The sequence below is a fragment of the Mus musculus genome, chromosome X (genome assembly GCF_000001635.26).
Source record: "Mus musculus strain C57BL/6J chromosome X, GRCm38.p6 C57BL/6J".
Taxonomy (NCBI): domain Eukaryota; kingdom Metazoa; phylum Chordata; class Mammalia; order Rodentia; family Muridae; genus Mus; species Mus musculus.
The window spans coordinates 167,466,215-167,482,973 of NC_000086.7; the positions used below are offsets into that span (position 1 = coordinate 167,466,215).

At 40.4% G+C, this 16,759-nt stretch overlaps 1 protein-coding gene across 13 annotated transcripts in view; it reads right to left on the bottom strand.

The window, feature by feature from the left end:
* Window positions 1–5,091: 5,091 nt before the first annotated feature.
* The window catches only part of Frmpd4 (FERM and PDZ domain containing 4), a 1,105,936-nt gene continuing 1,094,268 nt past the window's right edge, over window positions 5,092–16,759 (bottom strand). For 6 of the 13 annotated variants that reach the window (XM_006528885.4, XM_011247834.3, XM_006528888.4 and 3 more), the window contains 3 exons: window positions 12,250–13,308; window positions 10,573–11,862; window positions 5,568–9,083 (listed from right to left, as the gene is read on the bottom strand). In XM_006528885.4, coding sequence (XP_006528948.1) covers window positions 7,759–9,083; window positions 10,573–11,862; window positions 12,250–13,308 — 3,674 coding nt within the window. In that variant the 3' untranslated portion in view covers window positions 5,568–7,758. Of the gene's footprint in view, window positions 9,089–10,572; window positions 11,863–12,249; window positions 13,309–16,759 lie in introns of all 13 variants that reach the window. The other 7 variants (NM_001033330.4, NM_001359072.1, NM_001290427.2 and 4 more) reach the window with 4 other exon arrangements.

The window sequence follows — 16,759 nt, forward strand, 5'->3', positions numbered from 1 at the left end:
CTGGTAATTGAGTAATTTAAACTACTGGAAAGCTAGGCATAGTGATTCTTAGCTATAGTCTCAGAACTCAGGTGGCTGAGGCAAGAGGGTCACAAGTTCTAGGCCAGTCTAGATACTTAGTGATGCTCTATCTTCAAAAGCAAACAAACAAGTAAAACTGAAACAAGTTTCACTAAGTTTTCTAATATCCCCAGACATTTGCAATTAACAGGAAGGAGAGTATTCAACTTTTGACAGCTTTTTTTCATAGCTGTAGACTATTCTGGTCATTAAGATGGACCTACACACAAGTCTCAGCTTGTCATCTTCTCATTCAGATGTATCATGGAAATGAAGGCTGCTAGCACAACATTCTTTCATAACTTCTCTTTTGGCAGAGGATAAAGGCTACTGCCCATTCTAGAACAGCTATACCATCTTTGACAGAGGTGAATTGGTTGTGTTGATCACTGTGCCTGCACAATATTTGCCCACATTAGGAGGTTATTCATAGGTGTTGAATGACTGAGTAGAATCATTCTGCCATTTTTTAAGTAAGGAAAAAAAAACGGTCATGGATCATTGATGAAAAGACAAGCTAGATAGACATCAGGCACCAGTGAAAATGCAAACATCTGGAATAGCAATTTGTTGGAGGTTTCCAAGCAAGCTCCTGTTAAGGTCCTGTCATGAAGCTTCTATAGTAGTAGGCTTCCATTTAGCTTTTTCTAAGATCTGTAGTGTCAGTTTTCTCTCCTCAATACTCCTGCAAACTACATGGGAGTAACCCACAGTCTCATTCCGTTGTGAACCTTCTGACCTGATAAATGCTGGCCTGGCAAGGCACCCCCACTTCCACAAATGTTATGGAAGTAACCAAATATTTTCTGCTTTGATTTAATTCCCACTACATAGAACTTATGCCTGGTACCATTGATTGAGCCAAAAGGCTGTGAGTGGATATAATCATAAACCACAGGAAGAACCTAATGATTTTATTCTGCTAAATGGATATAGTATTAAACTGCCCCCTAATTTCTTATGTCAATATTTATAGATCTGTCAACCCATATCAGAGAAGCTGCTTTTTGTAGTAGATGGCTATAAATACATGAATCCACAACTGGTCAGAATTCAGAAAATAAGTTATCACAGAGTGCTCAGTTCTAAATGGGACACCTGTATCACATCCCTGTCCCCAAGACTCAAGAGTCATCATGGAAGAGGAGTCAGAAAGATTGTAAGGGTTGGAAGCAGTGGGGATTTGGTGTGAAACTGTTTTACTGGATGTGAGAAGGCTGTTCCACAGATGAACTTTCAGTGGCTGTGATTATATACACAAGAACAGTGTAGCCAAAATCTCTCCATGAATTTGGACAGGGCTCATGAACCCTTAATTGAGGAACCACTGGCAGCTGATAGCTGGTAGGGGAGGAGTCAGATTTCTTGAGGGATAATCTCCCTGAAAGGTTACCATGCACCAGTAGCTAGTCCTACATTTGTGCACATAAAGGCAGCACTAAGTAGACTCCATGGGCTTAAAAACAGAGTACATGGAGAAGAATGTGATGGGAAGTTAAGGGAAGGGTTGGAGGGGAAAGAACAGGCTGGGACTGGTCAAAATACATCATATGTGTATATAAAATTCTCCAACAATAAGAAAATAAAAAAGCCACTCACTGATAAGTGGAAATTAGCCCAGAAACTTAGAATACCCAAGATACAATTTGCAAAACACATGAAACTCAAGAATAAGGAAGACCAAAGTGTGGATACTTTGTCCCTCCTTAGAATGGGGAACAAAATACCCATGTAAGGAGTTACAGAGACAAAGTTTGGAGCTGAGATGAGGAAGGACCATGCAGAGACTGCCCCATCTGGGGATCCATCCCATAATCAACCACCAAACCCAGACACTATTGCATATGCCAGCAAGATTTTGCTGACATGACTCTGATATAGCTGTCTCTTGTGAGGCTATGCCAGTGCCTGGCAAATACAGAAGTGGATTCTCACAGTCATCTATTGGATGGAACACAGGGTCCCCAATGGAGAAGCTAGAGAAAATACCCAAGGAGCTGAAGGGGTCTGTAACCCTATAGGAGGTACAGCAATATGAACTAACCAGTACCCCCCAGAGCTCGTGTCTCTAGCTGCATATGTAGCAGAAGATGGCCTAATTGGCTATCATTGGGAGGAGAGGCCCTTGGTCTTGCAATGATTATATGCCCCAAATACAGGGGAATGCCAGGTCCAGGAAGCAGGAGTGGGTGGGTTGGGGAGCAAGTCAGGGGGAGGGTATAAGGGACTTACGGGATAGCATTTGATTTGTAAATGAAGAAAATATCTAATAAAAATTGTTTAAATAAAAAAGAAAAGAAAGGAAAAGAAAGGAAAAGAAAGGAAAAGAAAGGAAAAGAAAGGAAAAGAAAGGAAAAGAAAGGAAAAGAAAAGAAAAGAAAAGAAAAGAAAAGAAAAGAAAAGAAAAGAAAAGAAAAGAAAAGAAAAAGGTGCCGGGCAGTGGTGGTGCATGGCTTTAATCCCAGCACTCGGGAGGCAGAGGCAGGTGGATTTCTGAGTTTGAGGCCAGCCTGGTCTACAGAGTGAGTTCCAGGACAGCCACGGCTACACAGAGAAACCCTGTCTTGAAACAAAACAAATAACAAACCAAACCAAACCAAACCAAACAAAACAAAACAGTACAACAGCACATTATTTGTGAGTATAGTGAGTTTTAACTACGTATTGCAAATAAGCCATCACAAATGACACAGAATTTCAGTTCAGGCTGTGAAATGTACAATGAGAATAAAAAAATTTAGGCTCTGAAATGAATATGTAAGAGATAATTGAGATGTAATTATAAATACGTCGAAGAAGACCAGAAGTCTCTCAGCTGAAGGCAGTGGGTTAATTTTATAAGCTACGTGGGATAATTACCTATTTTTCCAGCTGAGTGGGAATTTCCAGCAGAGTAGAGATTTATTTCGTCTTCTTTTGTGCAGCAACCGCATTTAGTAGACAGATCATTTTTCCATGGATCTCCTATGTAGGGGATTTGAAATTTATCAACCCTCCTCCCAAGATAGGGGAACATCATGCAAAGTAAGAACCTGAGGCTGGGGAAGAGTCTTATGAAATGCTGTACTGTGGCCATTATATCTGTAATCCTTTCATGAACTCACAGCAGTTGTGGTCAACCGCACAAGATCAGGCCAACTAAAATTCCTCTTCCAGTGTGGGTGATGGAAAGGTTCATGATGCCCTACCTCTAATTGAGGAGTTATTGTGAAGATAAGTGGTTGGTGCATTGGAGCAATCTGAAGAGGAGAAATTGGGATATATGTATATATATATGTGTGTGTGTGTGTGTGTGTGATATATATATATATGAAATTCTCAAAGATCAGTTTTAAAATGTTTTAAGTGAGATATGTAGCCAACAAATAACTGGAGTAACTAAGAATATCAGGTTTAGTGATGCTAGTCAAGCTGTTATGAATATAAACACTTCAAATGGCAAAATTCTTGCTCCTTGATATTTTAAAGCTGAGTAGCTATTACTGCAACCTGCCTTTAAATGAGAATCAATCACATTATATCTATCTAAACATCCTCTTCATACTTTATGTACTATCAGGAAGAAAACAAGTATTGAAATCTATAAAACCAAATGGAAAGCTAGTTTCATAGGCAGGCAGGCAGCTGGGCCTGCAGGCATAGGCAGGTGGGTCCCCATGTGCAAATGCGCCCATACCCCTCCCCCAAAGTGACTACATTCAAAGCAAACAAAAGCAGATTAGAGACAATGTAATATTCATGTACTTTGATTCCCCACAACAAATATCCCCCCTCTGTGTGTGTCTCTCCTCCTTTCATTTCCCCATTTATTTCCTCTTTCCCCACCTTCCATTTCCCGTAACTTCTGGGGATGGAACCCAGGACCTTGCACATGGCCCACATTAAGGTTTCTAAGTGCTTAGAAAAGATGAGGAATTGGCTGAACAAAGCTGATTCACTCTCCTCCTTTTTCCAACTGGAAACAGTTATCAGCAGCTCAGTGAGTGGTAAATAAAGAATAAATTGCCCCATTGTCAAATTAAAAAAATGCAGGCAGAAGAGATTAAAGTAACATTCTGAGTGGCTCAGAAATAGCACTAAGGTCATTGATAATTGGCATTGGAAGTATATGTAAAAGGAATACAAGCAAATGGAGAGTGTCTATCAGGAAAAGGTGGTCTTCTTAGCAAAACTAATCAAACTCTTGTGGTGGTATTGTAGCTGATGGTTTCAAAACTCATTTTCAGCCTCTATTTTCTAGAAAACAATTACTTATGTGATTAGGATCATTCCTGTTGAGCCCCAAATTGGTGGATTCCATGTTAAATTTGACATTGAAGCAACTGTATCAAATAGTGGCTCTTACTAATGCTATGACTGTTGTTCATGTGACAACTCTCCCTCTCATGCCTACAATGTTCCTTTTGACAAATCCACTTACATGACTTATGAACAAATTAAGATTCATGTGCTCACACCAACTGAGTTCAAAGTTAAACTCAGAAGAATGAAATGAATGAAAATAGCGATAAATAAAGAGAAACGGATGGGGGAAAGATGGCAGTGATTATGGACAAAGTCTATGGAGGCTCCACTTGTAAAGGACTTTCATTTTCATTACCATTTATTTCTGTAATGTTTGTTTAATGATATGGAAGAATTGCTCATTTTTATATGTGAAGTGGCATTGTGGTTATTTTTTAAAGTTCTTATTCCTAATGAGATACTCATAGATTAAGGGACAGGGTACCAGGGAGTTTCTAAATCTTACAGGTTGGGAGGAGGTGTGTAGAAATGGAGCAAGTAATACTGATTAGGAGTTGATATCCAAGGAGTCACCAGTTGACACCTTTTACAACTGCATGAATTTTTGTACACATTTGTACCTTTTATAATGACAGCTACATGAGAGTGGGGAGAGAGACACTTAGGAAAATAGGAGTTTACATACTCCAAGTGTAAACAAATTTCAGTGCCAGTTCCATGTTCTTCAAAATTTAGTGAATGCAACGCTACCTGTGACGGTATTTGCATACATGCACCAGGCTTATGCTTGTTTATTTGTTTATTTATTTATTTAAAATTATGTACATGTACCACTGTACTATTATGCCATTATAAAACATACACAAACATAAAAAAACTAGATAAAAATAAACACAAGTATCATTCTAGTATGTTCTTCCTATACTCTAATGGACATGAACTCCAGTTAGGAGCCCCATGCTTAATGAAGGTGAGGGGGCCTTTTGAGATTTTTGAATAGTAAAGACTTGCTTTAGGAGAACAGAAACTTACTGGAGTAGTCACAGGAAATTAGAGATTGGCTAGAAAGACCCAGAGCTATTTCCCTGAGGCTTCTCAAAGAACCACAATGGAGTAGGAAGTTGTTCTAGCTAGATTTGCAATTTGAAAACAGACCATCATTTCCCTGTATGCTTCTTTTCAGAGTATGCACTACACACAAATGTGTTCTGCACACAATCAGGATACAGTATGCATCGAAAACAAACATCCTCCACACAGTATCTTGGGCAATATGTTTAACACAACAATTATGATAATTATAATATCTAACATTGAATACTTATTCTCCATCAGATATTGTGGTAAGAACTTTACAATACACAATTTTACTTAAAACTTGTGAAAACCCTATGGAAATAGATCTCATGATTGAAGTCCATTTCACAATAAGGAAATCAAGACTGAAAAAGAAAAGATAGCTTTCCCAAGATGAAAGGGCTAGGGAATGGCAGGACCAAAATTTAAATCAAGATGTTTCTGATCCCAAGCCCCACATTTCATAACTAGTAAACCATAATGCCTCCAGAAGGAACTAATGATAGTGTCCAAACCAAGAGATCATAGACATGATTAAATGAGATAATACATGTGATAATAATGTTTAGCACATTGTCTGACACAGAGCACACATCCTATTATTGTTTGTATTATAGTACACAGAATATTTGCTAAGATTTTCCACAGTAAACACCACTAATGTCTCTCAACAGCAAAACACCAAATATTTAGAATTGTAATGAAATAATGTTTTATTATTTAATCAAACATTATTTATAACAACGTATATCTGAACTCCTTTCATTGGTTACAATCTGTAAATCTGTGGTGTTGCATTTGCTGAGTCTCTGTGGAATGAATGGCTGACCAGAGAGAAATAGCAACTGTAGACCTTGCTAGGTCTCCTGCATGGCAGGCTACAAAATGGGAAATATTGATTCTTGCTATACTACTCTTATTCTAAGCCATTTACAGAAATAGGAATTGGGGAGCTTGACTACAGAGTGATCCAGAAACTACATATGTACATATCAATTTAACTTATGATTGAAGAGTTTGCCTTCTTTTGTTTTGACCCAAAGATATAATTTGAGTGATGACAGTTCAGAACACACCTTTGTATTCCCTTAGTTTCACTTAAAATAGTCAAATTTGCCATGTTTCTGTCAGATTTTGTATTTCTATCTGCCAAATGAAGTACTCATTAGGTAAATACTACCTTTTGAATCATGGTTTCAATTATGAGAGTAGTCATCTCTACTTGATTTTCTGGAACACTCTAGATTTGAAATTTTGTCCCAGTAGTAGGCTGTCTTTCCACGTTTTGTTGCTAGCCATGCTCCTGTCAGAGAGGGGCAACAGGAAGCCCTTCATGGAGCTGAGGACTAAGAGTTGAAGGCTGAGCTGTGCTTCCCAGGTGCTGGGGTGCGCTCTGATTTACATTGCTGGGTCTGCACTTTTTGTGCTCATTAAATCTGCTTTTGTGTAATTCTACAAACACTTTACTAGGTGTTCTTGAAAGGAAATAGTAAGCTTCATGGTTGAGTTGGAAGGAAATAATGCCTTCGGTTTATGTATTTTGACATTGAGTCAAAGCAGATCTCTCTTTTCATCAAACAATTTAATTTTGGCATTACTAATTCCATTTATTTTATGTAATTAGACAACCTATACCTTTAGTTATTGCCTAGGATCCTGCCCATAATTTCCCCTGTTCTTTTATTTGGGGGAACTTTTTAAGTCTAGAAATACTATAAAAAGCATTTATGCTGACACAATGGAATCTGCCCACCCCTGCCAATCTGTAGCCCAAATAGCATAAACCAAAATTGAATATGTGGGGATTCTTGGAAGAAAGCATCCAATAACAAAACACTATGAGCAAAAAGTTAATTTATTATATATTTTCTAGTAATTCATATTAGCTTCTTGAATTTTAAATATATTTTTGCTACTTCCAATGTTTAAAAATTATGATTTTAAAACACGGGAACTATTTTATATACATTTTGATTTCTTTTCTATTCTGTTTCTTTTGGCTTTTCTTCTAAATATGAATGATAGGGTCTCCAAGTATCCATTTGGAAGGAAAGGGGATAGGATTCATTGTTTTCCTCTAACAATGTAGAATTTAAAATTTCATATCATATGCTTAGAGTTTTGACTACATGAAAAATAGTCAAATGTCATCATTTTCTCATATATTCCTTCTACATGTATATTTGTATAATATAAACAGAATATATCTGATTGAGACTTTTCAACATTTCATCAATGTAACTTCTATCTCCTATTTTATATAAAAGAACAAAATATACAGAGAGAAGAAAGGAGACATCTGTTCATTGTACACAGAAAGTAAAGAAAAGTTCATGTATGGCTTTGCAAAGATAGATTATGATGTGACTTCCATATTTATTTATTTAAAAGCATCTTGAGAGAACGTGTTAGTGTGCTTACAAGAGCGGCCATGGTGGTTGAATGTCGCATCGATAGTCCAATATTAGGATCCCCAGTGGTCTTGCCAGTGGCTGCCTCAGCAGCTTTCAGGAGACAAATATAGTTTATGACCACTTCATCAATCTTTGCTACAATTTCTTGCCGCTGTGTTTCAGTGTTCACGACTTTCACTAACCGCATGCAAGCTTCTGTTAGGCAACAGAGCACTTGAAAACTGGAACTCATAGCTAGGAGCATCTCTTCTGGGCTTTTCTCGGCCATTGCCATTTTCCTACAGGCACTTCCCAACTGTCTGGACTCAATGGATAACAGTTGCTTGTACTGAGAAAGTGTAAGGTCATATGTTTCAGGGCGTGACTCCTCCTTCCTTGCCTTGGTTGCCCTCACAAGGCAGAGCAGCTCATTGGCATCATTTTGGGCTTCGAGAAACCCATCGGGCATTCCATATGTGTTTGCCTTTAGGGCATTTATTCTTGCAATCCGGGCATCAAAAGCCAGACTGCTGAAGTCCAAGTCATCTGGGCCATCTGGGTCTTCTGTCCAGACCTTCAGAGCTGTCCCTCTGGACAGTTCTTCCCCTTGCTTCTGCAGTCCAACAACCAGGGATGAGTTACCTGGTTCCGACATGGCTTGGGTTATCTGTGGTCGATAGAGACAAGAGACCTGAAGGGTGGCCTCTCCTTCCTCTTCATCCTCATCCCCATCTTCATCCTGTCCTTGGTTTAGAAAACAGTAGCTGAAGGGTCCTCGACATCTCCAGTTGCTGCTTTCCAGCTTCCGTAAGGGTAGGGTCCTATACACCTTTGAGTCTTTATGAGACATGGGGGACCTTTTGTGAAACTTTCCCTCAGAGATAAAGTGCATTGAGCTTTGGGAAAAACTTTTGGTGAGCTTCTTCCCCAGAGGGAGTTCTGCTCGTCTTTCTGAACTGACCTCCTGTGCTTCTGTGATACCTGGATACTTCAAGCTGACTACACCCTTGGTTCTCTCTTGGAAGGTCTCCAAACCTACGGGTCCTGAGAGGATTCTGCTGCTATGTCTGAGAGCCCTCTGGCTGGGGGGTGTCCTGGGGCTCCCCCCTCTCAGATCTGCTGGCCACCAGCTCACAGCCTCTCCGAATGCCTGGATTCCTTGGGAGAAATCATTAGGGTCTTGATTTGGGCTTGGCACCTTTGATTCCAAGTGAATATTTGATGGTAGCAGGATGGGATCAGCTTCAGGATGTGGAGACCAAGCTGAAGGCATGCCTCCTTGTCTCTCCTTCCCAGGCTCTGTCAAAGCTACACTAGGGGTAGTAGAAAAACAGAGTCGTTAAGCATCCCTTGGGTGGCACTTTCACTATTGCTCTATTTGATGCCTGTCATTTCCCAGGAGACCATTTAAAAAGAGTTGCTATGTGTCAGGGGCTCCCCTTCTTCCCCAAAATTGCTTCCTCATAACTTGTCCATGTCAATGGATGACAAGAGTTCCTGGAGTCTATTACTTCGGGAACTACTGACACAGATGAATTTGTCTAAACATTTTGAAGCATTTGTATGGAAACAGTTGTAGTTCATGAATTTTCTTGGTTCTAGTGTTTAGCTATCAAAGATTAGATAAATAAGTGTCCCACTGCATACATTATCCCAACAGGTTTGAGATATTTAAGTTTCATTTTAAGGGTTAATCAGGGCATGGGTTACAAGTTTTAATCATCCTAATTGAAGTTTTGATAATTAATTCAGCCACCAGTTTTAAGAGGACAGCATGAGTTGTAAAGTTAGTTTGGTATACAGCTTGAGGTCAAGACTAGACAAGCTGCTCAACTTTTTGTAGAAATGATAACATGTTTTATGTAAAAGAACAAGAGGTAATGAAGGCAAAAACTCTTTGCAAGCCAAATGAACTGGGTAACACTCACAGACATTTGCCCAGAGTAGGCAGCCAAAGCTAATGGTGAGTTTGGAGGCAACACCACAATCTTTTGAAGACTCTTCAAGACATTTTTAAAATGTAGGATTAGAAATTAATCTGTGTGAGATCTCAGTAACCTTTACTGGCCACTGTGGGAAAACCACTATTGTCATAATGTGGAATATTAAGAGCATCTGCTTGGGTCATCTGATGATTAGCTAAGTAGGTCAGAATGAGGGTGGGCCTGCTGGGGAGTGGGTTAGGCTGAGCACAAAAGGTGACTCTGTTATTGTCTTAATCCAGATTTTATTTGAGGGAGTCATAACTCTTTCAACTCTTCTCAACACTGATGTCCATTGGAGACATAAGACTATTACTTTAGGGAAGGTGTCTCCCAAAGGTAAGAGAGGAATGCATGACTCTGCTGAGACACATAGTCTCTTGCCCAAATCCTCCAGTCTCCCTTACTGCCTGCTCTATATTCTTCTCTAAACAACATGACAGCAAAACTAGAAAGGGGAAAAGGGGATGATCTTAGCAAGAGGGAAATCAAAGTGCTATGTGATCTTAAGCAATACTCTCTTGTAGCTGCAAGTCATACGGGGGGGGGGGGCTCTGCACTCAGAATTTAGAACAAAATTTATGACTCCATCAAATTCTAAAGTAAGAGCAAAGCAAAATTATAATGAGAAAAGTCTATTTCTTACTTTGTTCCACACTCAAAATCCACTATTTACTGTCAATGGGTCAATGATTGCTACTGATTGTCTTACCCCATCCTTTCTACCTTTTACTATGTATTTTTAGGTTTGTTGTAAATAAGGTCCCCATGCTCCTGTCACATAAAATAAACCACTAAATCCATCATTGCTGTACCTGTGGTTTCCTTAATCTTGGGCAGTCGATGGCATCCATCTCTCAAAGTGCCAAACAGGGGGTCGGCATTAATGGCTGTGTGCAGAGCAGGCACTGTCATGCGTGGACACATCCCTTCTGTCTGTGGGTGCAGTTCCTCGAAGGTGGCTCCATGGTTGGGATGGCCAGGGGCTCTCTCCTCTGGTGAAATATATCTCCCTCCTTTCCCAGAAGCATCTGGAATCATGTGCTTCCCCATGGACGGGCAGAGGGGCGATTCCACAGGAGTGGCACAGGCACTGCTACTGCTGCCCGGTCCACAGCCTGTGTCCACTGAAGAGCCTTGAGAGCTCTGTAGAGAAAAATGGCCCTCACTCTGCAGGGATGACATTCGCTTGGCCAAATGGTAGTCACAAAGGCGGGCCACATTGTCTTCAGCCTCAGAAAGCTTAGTGGCATGGTCACAAGAGGGAGAGTCAGTATCTTCGGGGTTATCTAAGTCTTTGGCTGAGGCTACACAGGCCATGTCTGTGAGGAAGCGGTCCCCTTGGCCAAGTACTGAAGCATCATCAGCCCCTCCTTCCACAGTGCCATCCTCTTTCCCTTCAGCCTCTCTGTTACCCAAGCCTGGACCTCTGGGAAAGACTTTCATGGCTGGTGCTTCCATTCCACTTTTCTCTACCACCCCACCATCAGAGGCCACATACCATCTTTGGCTGTCCTTGCGAAAGGCAGTTCTCTCTAGGTTAAAAGTGCTGAGGTGTGGATTGTCTCTTGAAGACACAGTGCCAGCTTTGCCTTTGGTGTCCTCCTCTATCTCTGCTATTTTGGTTCCCTGCTGTTTTTTCCCTGGTATATTCCCACTCAGGGGGGATTTCCCCTCTCCCTCAGGAAGCTTGCTTTTCCTTTTGCTGGTACAGGAATATGCTACTGACCCCATATGCAGTTTGCTAAAATAGTCAGTGACAGACTTGGTCTCCATGGTTTCTGGCTCCATTTCCATGTGGTCTGAGTGAAGGATCTGCTTGGAAGGCACAACTTTGGGTGGGAGGTCGGTCGCTGGGCGAGCAGCCAGGCCATGGGAGGACTTTGGAGGCAAGCCCACTGAGGGGGCTTTGGAGGTGGGGAACTCTGTCTGCTCTTCTGCCAGAGGGTGATAGCCTTCATGAGTGGCCAAGAACATGCGGGAGAGGCTTTCCGACTGCTTCTGTGCTGCAGCTAGCTCAGAACCCTCTGTCATTTCAGAAGAGTTAGTCTCATTGCCCGAGTCTGATGAAGACTCGGGACTATAAGCTCGCAAGATGGCTACACCTGTATGCCATAAAAAACAAGAAGCAGTTAATGGCCAGAGCAGAGGCACTTAGAGACATGCAAGAAATGTGACTCATTAGTATTACAAAAATGAAAACAAAAATGACAAAACAAAATAAAAAATAAAACAAGATTTTTCCCTTTTCAGTAAGGACTATGATTTTATTGCACCGTTGTTCCATAGAGTGGGAAGGGACATCATATATAATTTTTAAAACTAGCAAAAAAGGAAACCACCTACCCCCCCCCCATGGTAGTTCAGCACATTTATGAAATGGGACATGTATGAAATGGAAACACCACATAAGAGGACTCCAAGAACAAATGACTCAAAAGGATGGGATGACAATGGTTATCAGTGAATAAACGTAACAATGGTGAAGGAACCTGAATTTTCACTCTTCTGCTGTTCTTCTGAAAGAGCTTCTAGGGCTTCCAGTGTGGAAACGACGGCAGGGTCCAGTCCCTTCTCACACTTGCCCTCTGCACTGGTGGGCACAGCATCAATGAGGGACACAGGGATCTCCTCATTCTGCAGGCTGCTGCCTTGTTCTTTGTCCTCATGGAAGGACGTTGCCTGGCTCTGAGTGTCCTCTTCATCAGAACTGTCTCTAAAGCCAGGTGGGGGAGCAGCGATGGCCATGTTCAGAGAACGCAGGAGGAAGTCATCCTCATTGTCATCTCCTTCTGGAGGAGGCAGGGTTGTGAGGTCAATAATGTCATCACTTGACCCGGACAGGTCAAGGATGGCTGGTTGGTTCATTTCACCCACCACGAGGTCCTCCTCGCAGCTCACCTCATCTTCATCTTCTGCATCGTCCGTATTTTCTGCATAACAGATGTCATGTAAGAGGGGCTCCTCTATCCCCTCAGGGGCCTCAAAGTTCTTCACATCACCTATGTTTGCATATACAGAATTTGCCACAAACTGGATGCTGTCTGTGTCTGGAGTGAGGTCCAGGTTCTTCATGTCATTGGCACTGCTGATGTAGAGATTCCTCTGCTTCTCCAGCATTTCTGGATTCTCCTCTAACATTCTTTCATAGCCTATAGTTGGGGGACTCATGCCATCATCTAAGGCAAGATCTCCAAAAATAAAGGACACTTTAGCTCCTCGCGGAGATTCCTGTGCTTTCTTCAGAGTGTCTGGTCCTGAGAGGGTCAAAAGGGACCGCTGAGCTAGACTTCTATAGTCGGCCTCACAGGGGGCATCACCTGGCTGAGTCAGCGGCTGGTTAAGTTCATCTGAACTGTATGAGTTGTCGATATATAAGTGCCGGTGCTCTTTGGGACACAAGGTGCTGTCTGTCATCTCAACTGTCTTCTGCTTAGAATCTATATATGTGATTTGGGCTTCTTGTTCGCCTTCACCAATGAAGGTGGTCATCTGGGGCATACAGTTCCAATCAGGACCAAGGAGATTATGCTTGCCTTTATTTTCTGATCCTAAAGAGAAAGAATCAGATAGGTAGTTTATTATGCTGTCTGTTCTCAGAAATGGTAAAGGTTCTCTCTCTCTCTCTCTCTCTCTCAAGTTTGTGTTTGTGTGTATTGCATACACTATATGCATATGTTTGTATGTGACCATACTCACAATGAGCATGTACACAGAAGCCAGACATTAATGCCTTGTATCAATCACTCTCGTTTTTCATCATCTAGTTTTGAATCAGGGTCTATCACTGAACCTGGAGCTTACTGATTCAGTTAGGCTTGCTGACTGGTGAGCTGCTGAGATCCACTTGTCCCTGCCTGCCCAGTGTTGGGATTAGAGTTGCACACCAGCAGACATGGATTTTCATTGGGGGTACTAAGGATTCAAAATTCAGGCCTTCATGTTTGTCCAACAAGTGTCTCATCTAGGGAGTCATCTCCTCAGTCCTGCCTATTTTATATTTTAGTGGCCTGTATTATCACTGTAAGCACGGTTATTCAACATTCCAAATGGAGCACTAGTTGATGTAGGCCCCAGGTGTGAGATTCCTTGGTTAGGAGACTTAATCAAATTGATACTGCACAAAAGACATTTGCTGTTTGATAACATGCATCTGGGAGGAGAGGGTGATATCTTAATTCCCTCTAGCCCTTGCTTTTACTATTGGCCTCAAAGGTAACCATGATCAAAAATATATAATAAAACTTTTATAATCCTTAAAGGTGATATTCTAATGGCTGGTTTTCCCCAGAAAACACTCCATTTACTTTGTGAAGTGAGAGCGAACATTCTGTAGTTGGTAAGATATGAAAAGACTTCATCTTTCTTGAGGTATGAGACAGTCAAGAACCTTCATACTTTTCCTACATTTATTAAGAAACTAAATGTGGTACCTCATTTTCAGCCTACTTGTATCTTAGTGGTAATATATATTCATGTATAAATGTTAGTATTCACATCTATATGCATATATCTATATCTATATTACACAAGATGCCTCCCTCATAGGATTTCTTTTCAGCTATTTCTGGGCATAGTTAATATTTAGGCTTAATTCAACATTCATTTGCATCATGGGAGTTTGTGAAGATTTGTTTGATGTTTCAGACCAGCTAAAATTGCAGAACATGAATTTAAATAGTATTGTTTCGTTTACTCTTCAAGGGTCTTATAATGTGGAGATTTGCTCTGATATTTAACAAAAGCGAGAATTAGGTCATTCTGTGGCTATTGTTTTGTTGATTGTAGAAGCAACTTTCTGAGAAAAAGTTAGGACCCTACAAGTTTTTCATCTGTTTTATTTTTTTCAGACCCCCCCATCCCATATTTGAGACATACTGACATGCATGGTATTTGGAAAAGAAAATCAATTTTACTATAGTAGTGTTTTCTCCCCAAATTGTATAATGTTGAACAATACTCAGTATCATTTTGCTAAATATCTGCATTTTTATAAGCAACCATAAACTATTTACTTTTAAGGACACTGAGTTAGACATAGGCCATATTGGCATCATACTTTATAGTCAGTATACCTTGTGTGACTTCAACATTAACACCAAAAATAGTTTCTTTCTCTCTTATGTGTATATGCATGTCTTTGTGTGTGTATGTGTGTGTGCGCGCACACGCGCGCGCGCGCAGAACAGACGAGTTAGCAGAGATTCATTGTAACAGGGCACCAGATTTAGACTAAGATTTGGCAAAGTCTTAATAGAAAGAGGGCCAAATAGTAAATATTTGATGTATTTTAGACTATTTTTTTAAACATGAAAGCAGCCATAGATGATAGATACATAAACACATGGGAGTATGGGTGGAATTGTGGTCCACAAATGATATGTCCCACTTTGAGGTTTCTTTATTGAACATGTGGCCATATCTGGGAAATCATCATGCATATTTAATTAAGTATCTTGATATAAGATCATCCTGAATTATCTGTGCAGTTCCTCAATTCAGTGGTAAGGCAGAAGAGAGAGAAAAGAATCTGAACTACATTGGGAAGAACTAAAGACTACGTGGAGACACAGGCAATGGCTAGCATAGTACAACCACAAAGAATGCTGGCAGCCATCAGTGACAGGAAGATGTAGGATACATCCTCCTTTAGATCTGTTGGAGAAAGCCAAGATATGTCTACACCTTGATTTTAGACCAGACCTTTGAGCAGAAAATCAATTTCTGTTTCTTTCTGCAAGCTACCCTATTTGCAATTATTTGTTGCCATAGTCTCAGGAAAGTGACACAATGTGTATGCTTGAATTCCAATAAAACTTTATCATAAGAACAAGAGTCAGACCATTAGTCATAATCTTCTAACTTGTGGGTTAGAACAAAAAAACTAAATAGGTCAGGAAACTGAGAGCAAATTATGCTTATTTAAGAGTCTCCTAGAAGCTAATAAATATGTAGATATGTGGGATCAGGGATTTTGAAAATATTTAAAGGTAAAATTTCAAGATAAAATGAAATAACATTAGCTTATAAGTTCTTATTAGAGTCTACCTCTAATTATTAGAGTCTTTTAAAAATCCACTTCAATTTGTAATTAAAAATGTGCTCAATCGAGGCTTCCTTCTTACAGTATATATTGTTTACCTTCTTAGAATGACTCAAGAGACATAGAACACTCTGGGGTGGGAATTGTGGTTTAGTTCACTGAACATGAACTGTGATGATTAATCTTCATCATCAACTTTACTGGAATTACAATCATTAGGAAGCACACCTCCAGGTGTTTTTGAAGGTGGTTTCAGAAAGGTTTAACAGAGAAAGGAAGACAAAACCTAAATGGGGATGACACCACCTCATGGGCTTGTGTCCCAAGCTGAATAAATGAGAAAGTGCTGAACTCTAGCCTAGCATTCATCACTCTCTATTTCCTGACTAGCGATGCAGTGTTCTCAGCTGCCTCACCTTCCTGCCATCATGCCTTGCCTGCATGTTTGAGGAGAGTACCATCAAACTGATAGCCAAAAATAAGCCCTTCCTTAAGTTGGTTTTTGACAGGAACTTGCTCCCAGCAATGTGCCAAATGACTGATACCAGAAATTTACTGTTTACTTTTCTTATGTCTGAGGAGATCTTCTGAGAGTTTCCAAAGGGAAAAAAGGTGGTACTAGCCATAACATGATGCTAAGTGTCCTAGTTCACCCTGACAATAACTAATTAGTAGAGAAAAGATATATTTTAGCTCACAGCTCGAGGTTATAGTGTAATACAGATAGGGAAAGTCAAGGAGACAGGAGCTCGAAGCATCTAGTTACATCATATTTACTGTCAAGAGCAAAGAACAATGAATGCATTACTAGTGCTCAGGATACTTCTTATACTCTTATACAGTATGGTACATAAATCTAGGGAATGGTGCCACCCACAAATTACTGGATATTCCCACATCAATTAACATGATCATGAAAATCCTTCCCACACATTGGCCAACAGGTCAGCTTGATCTAG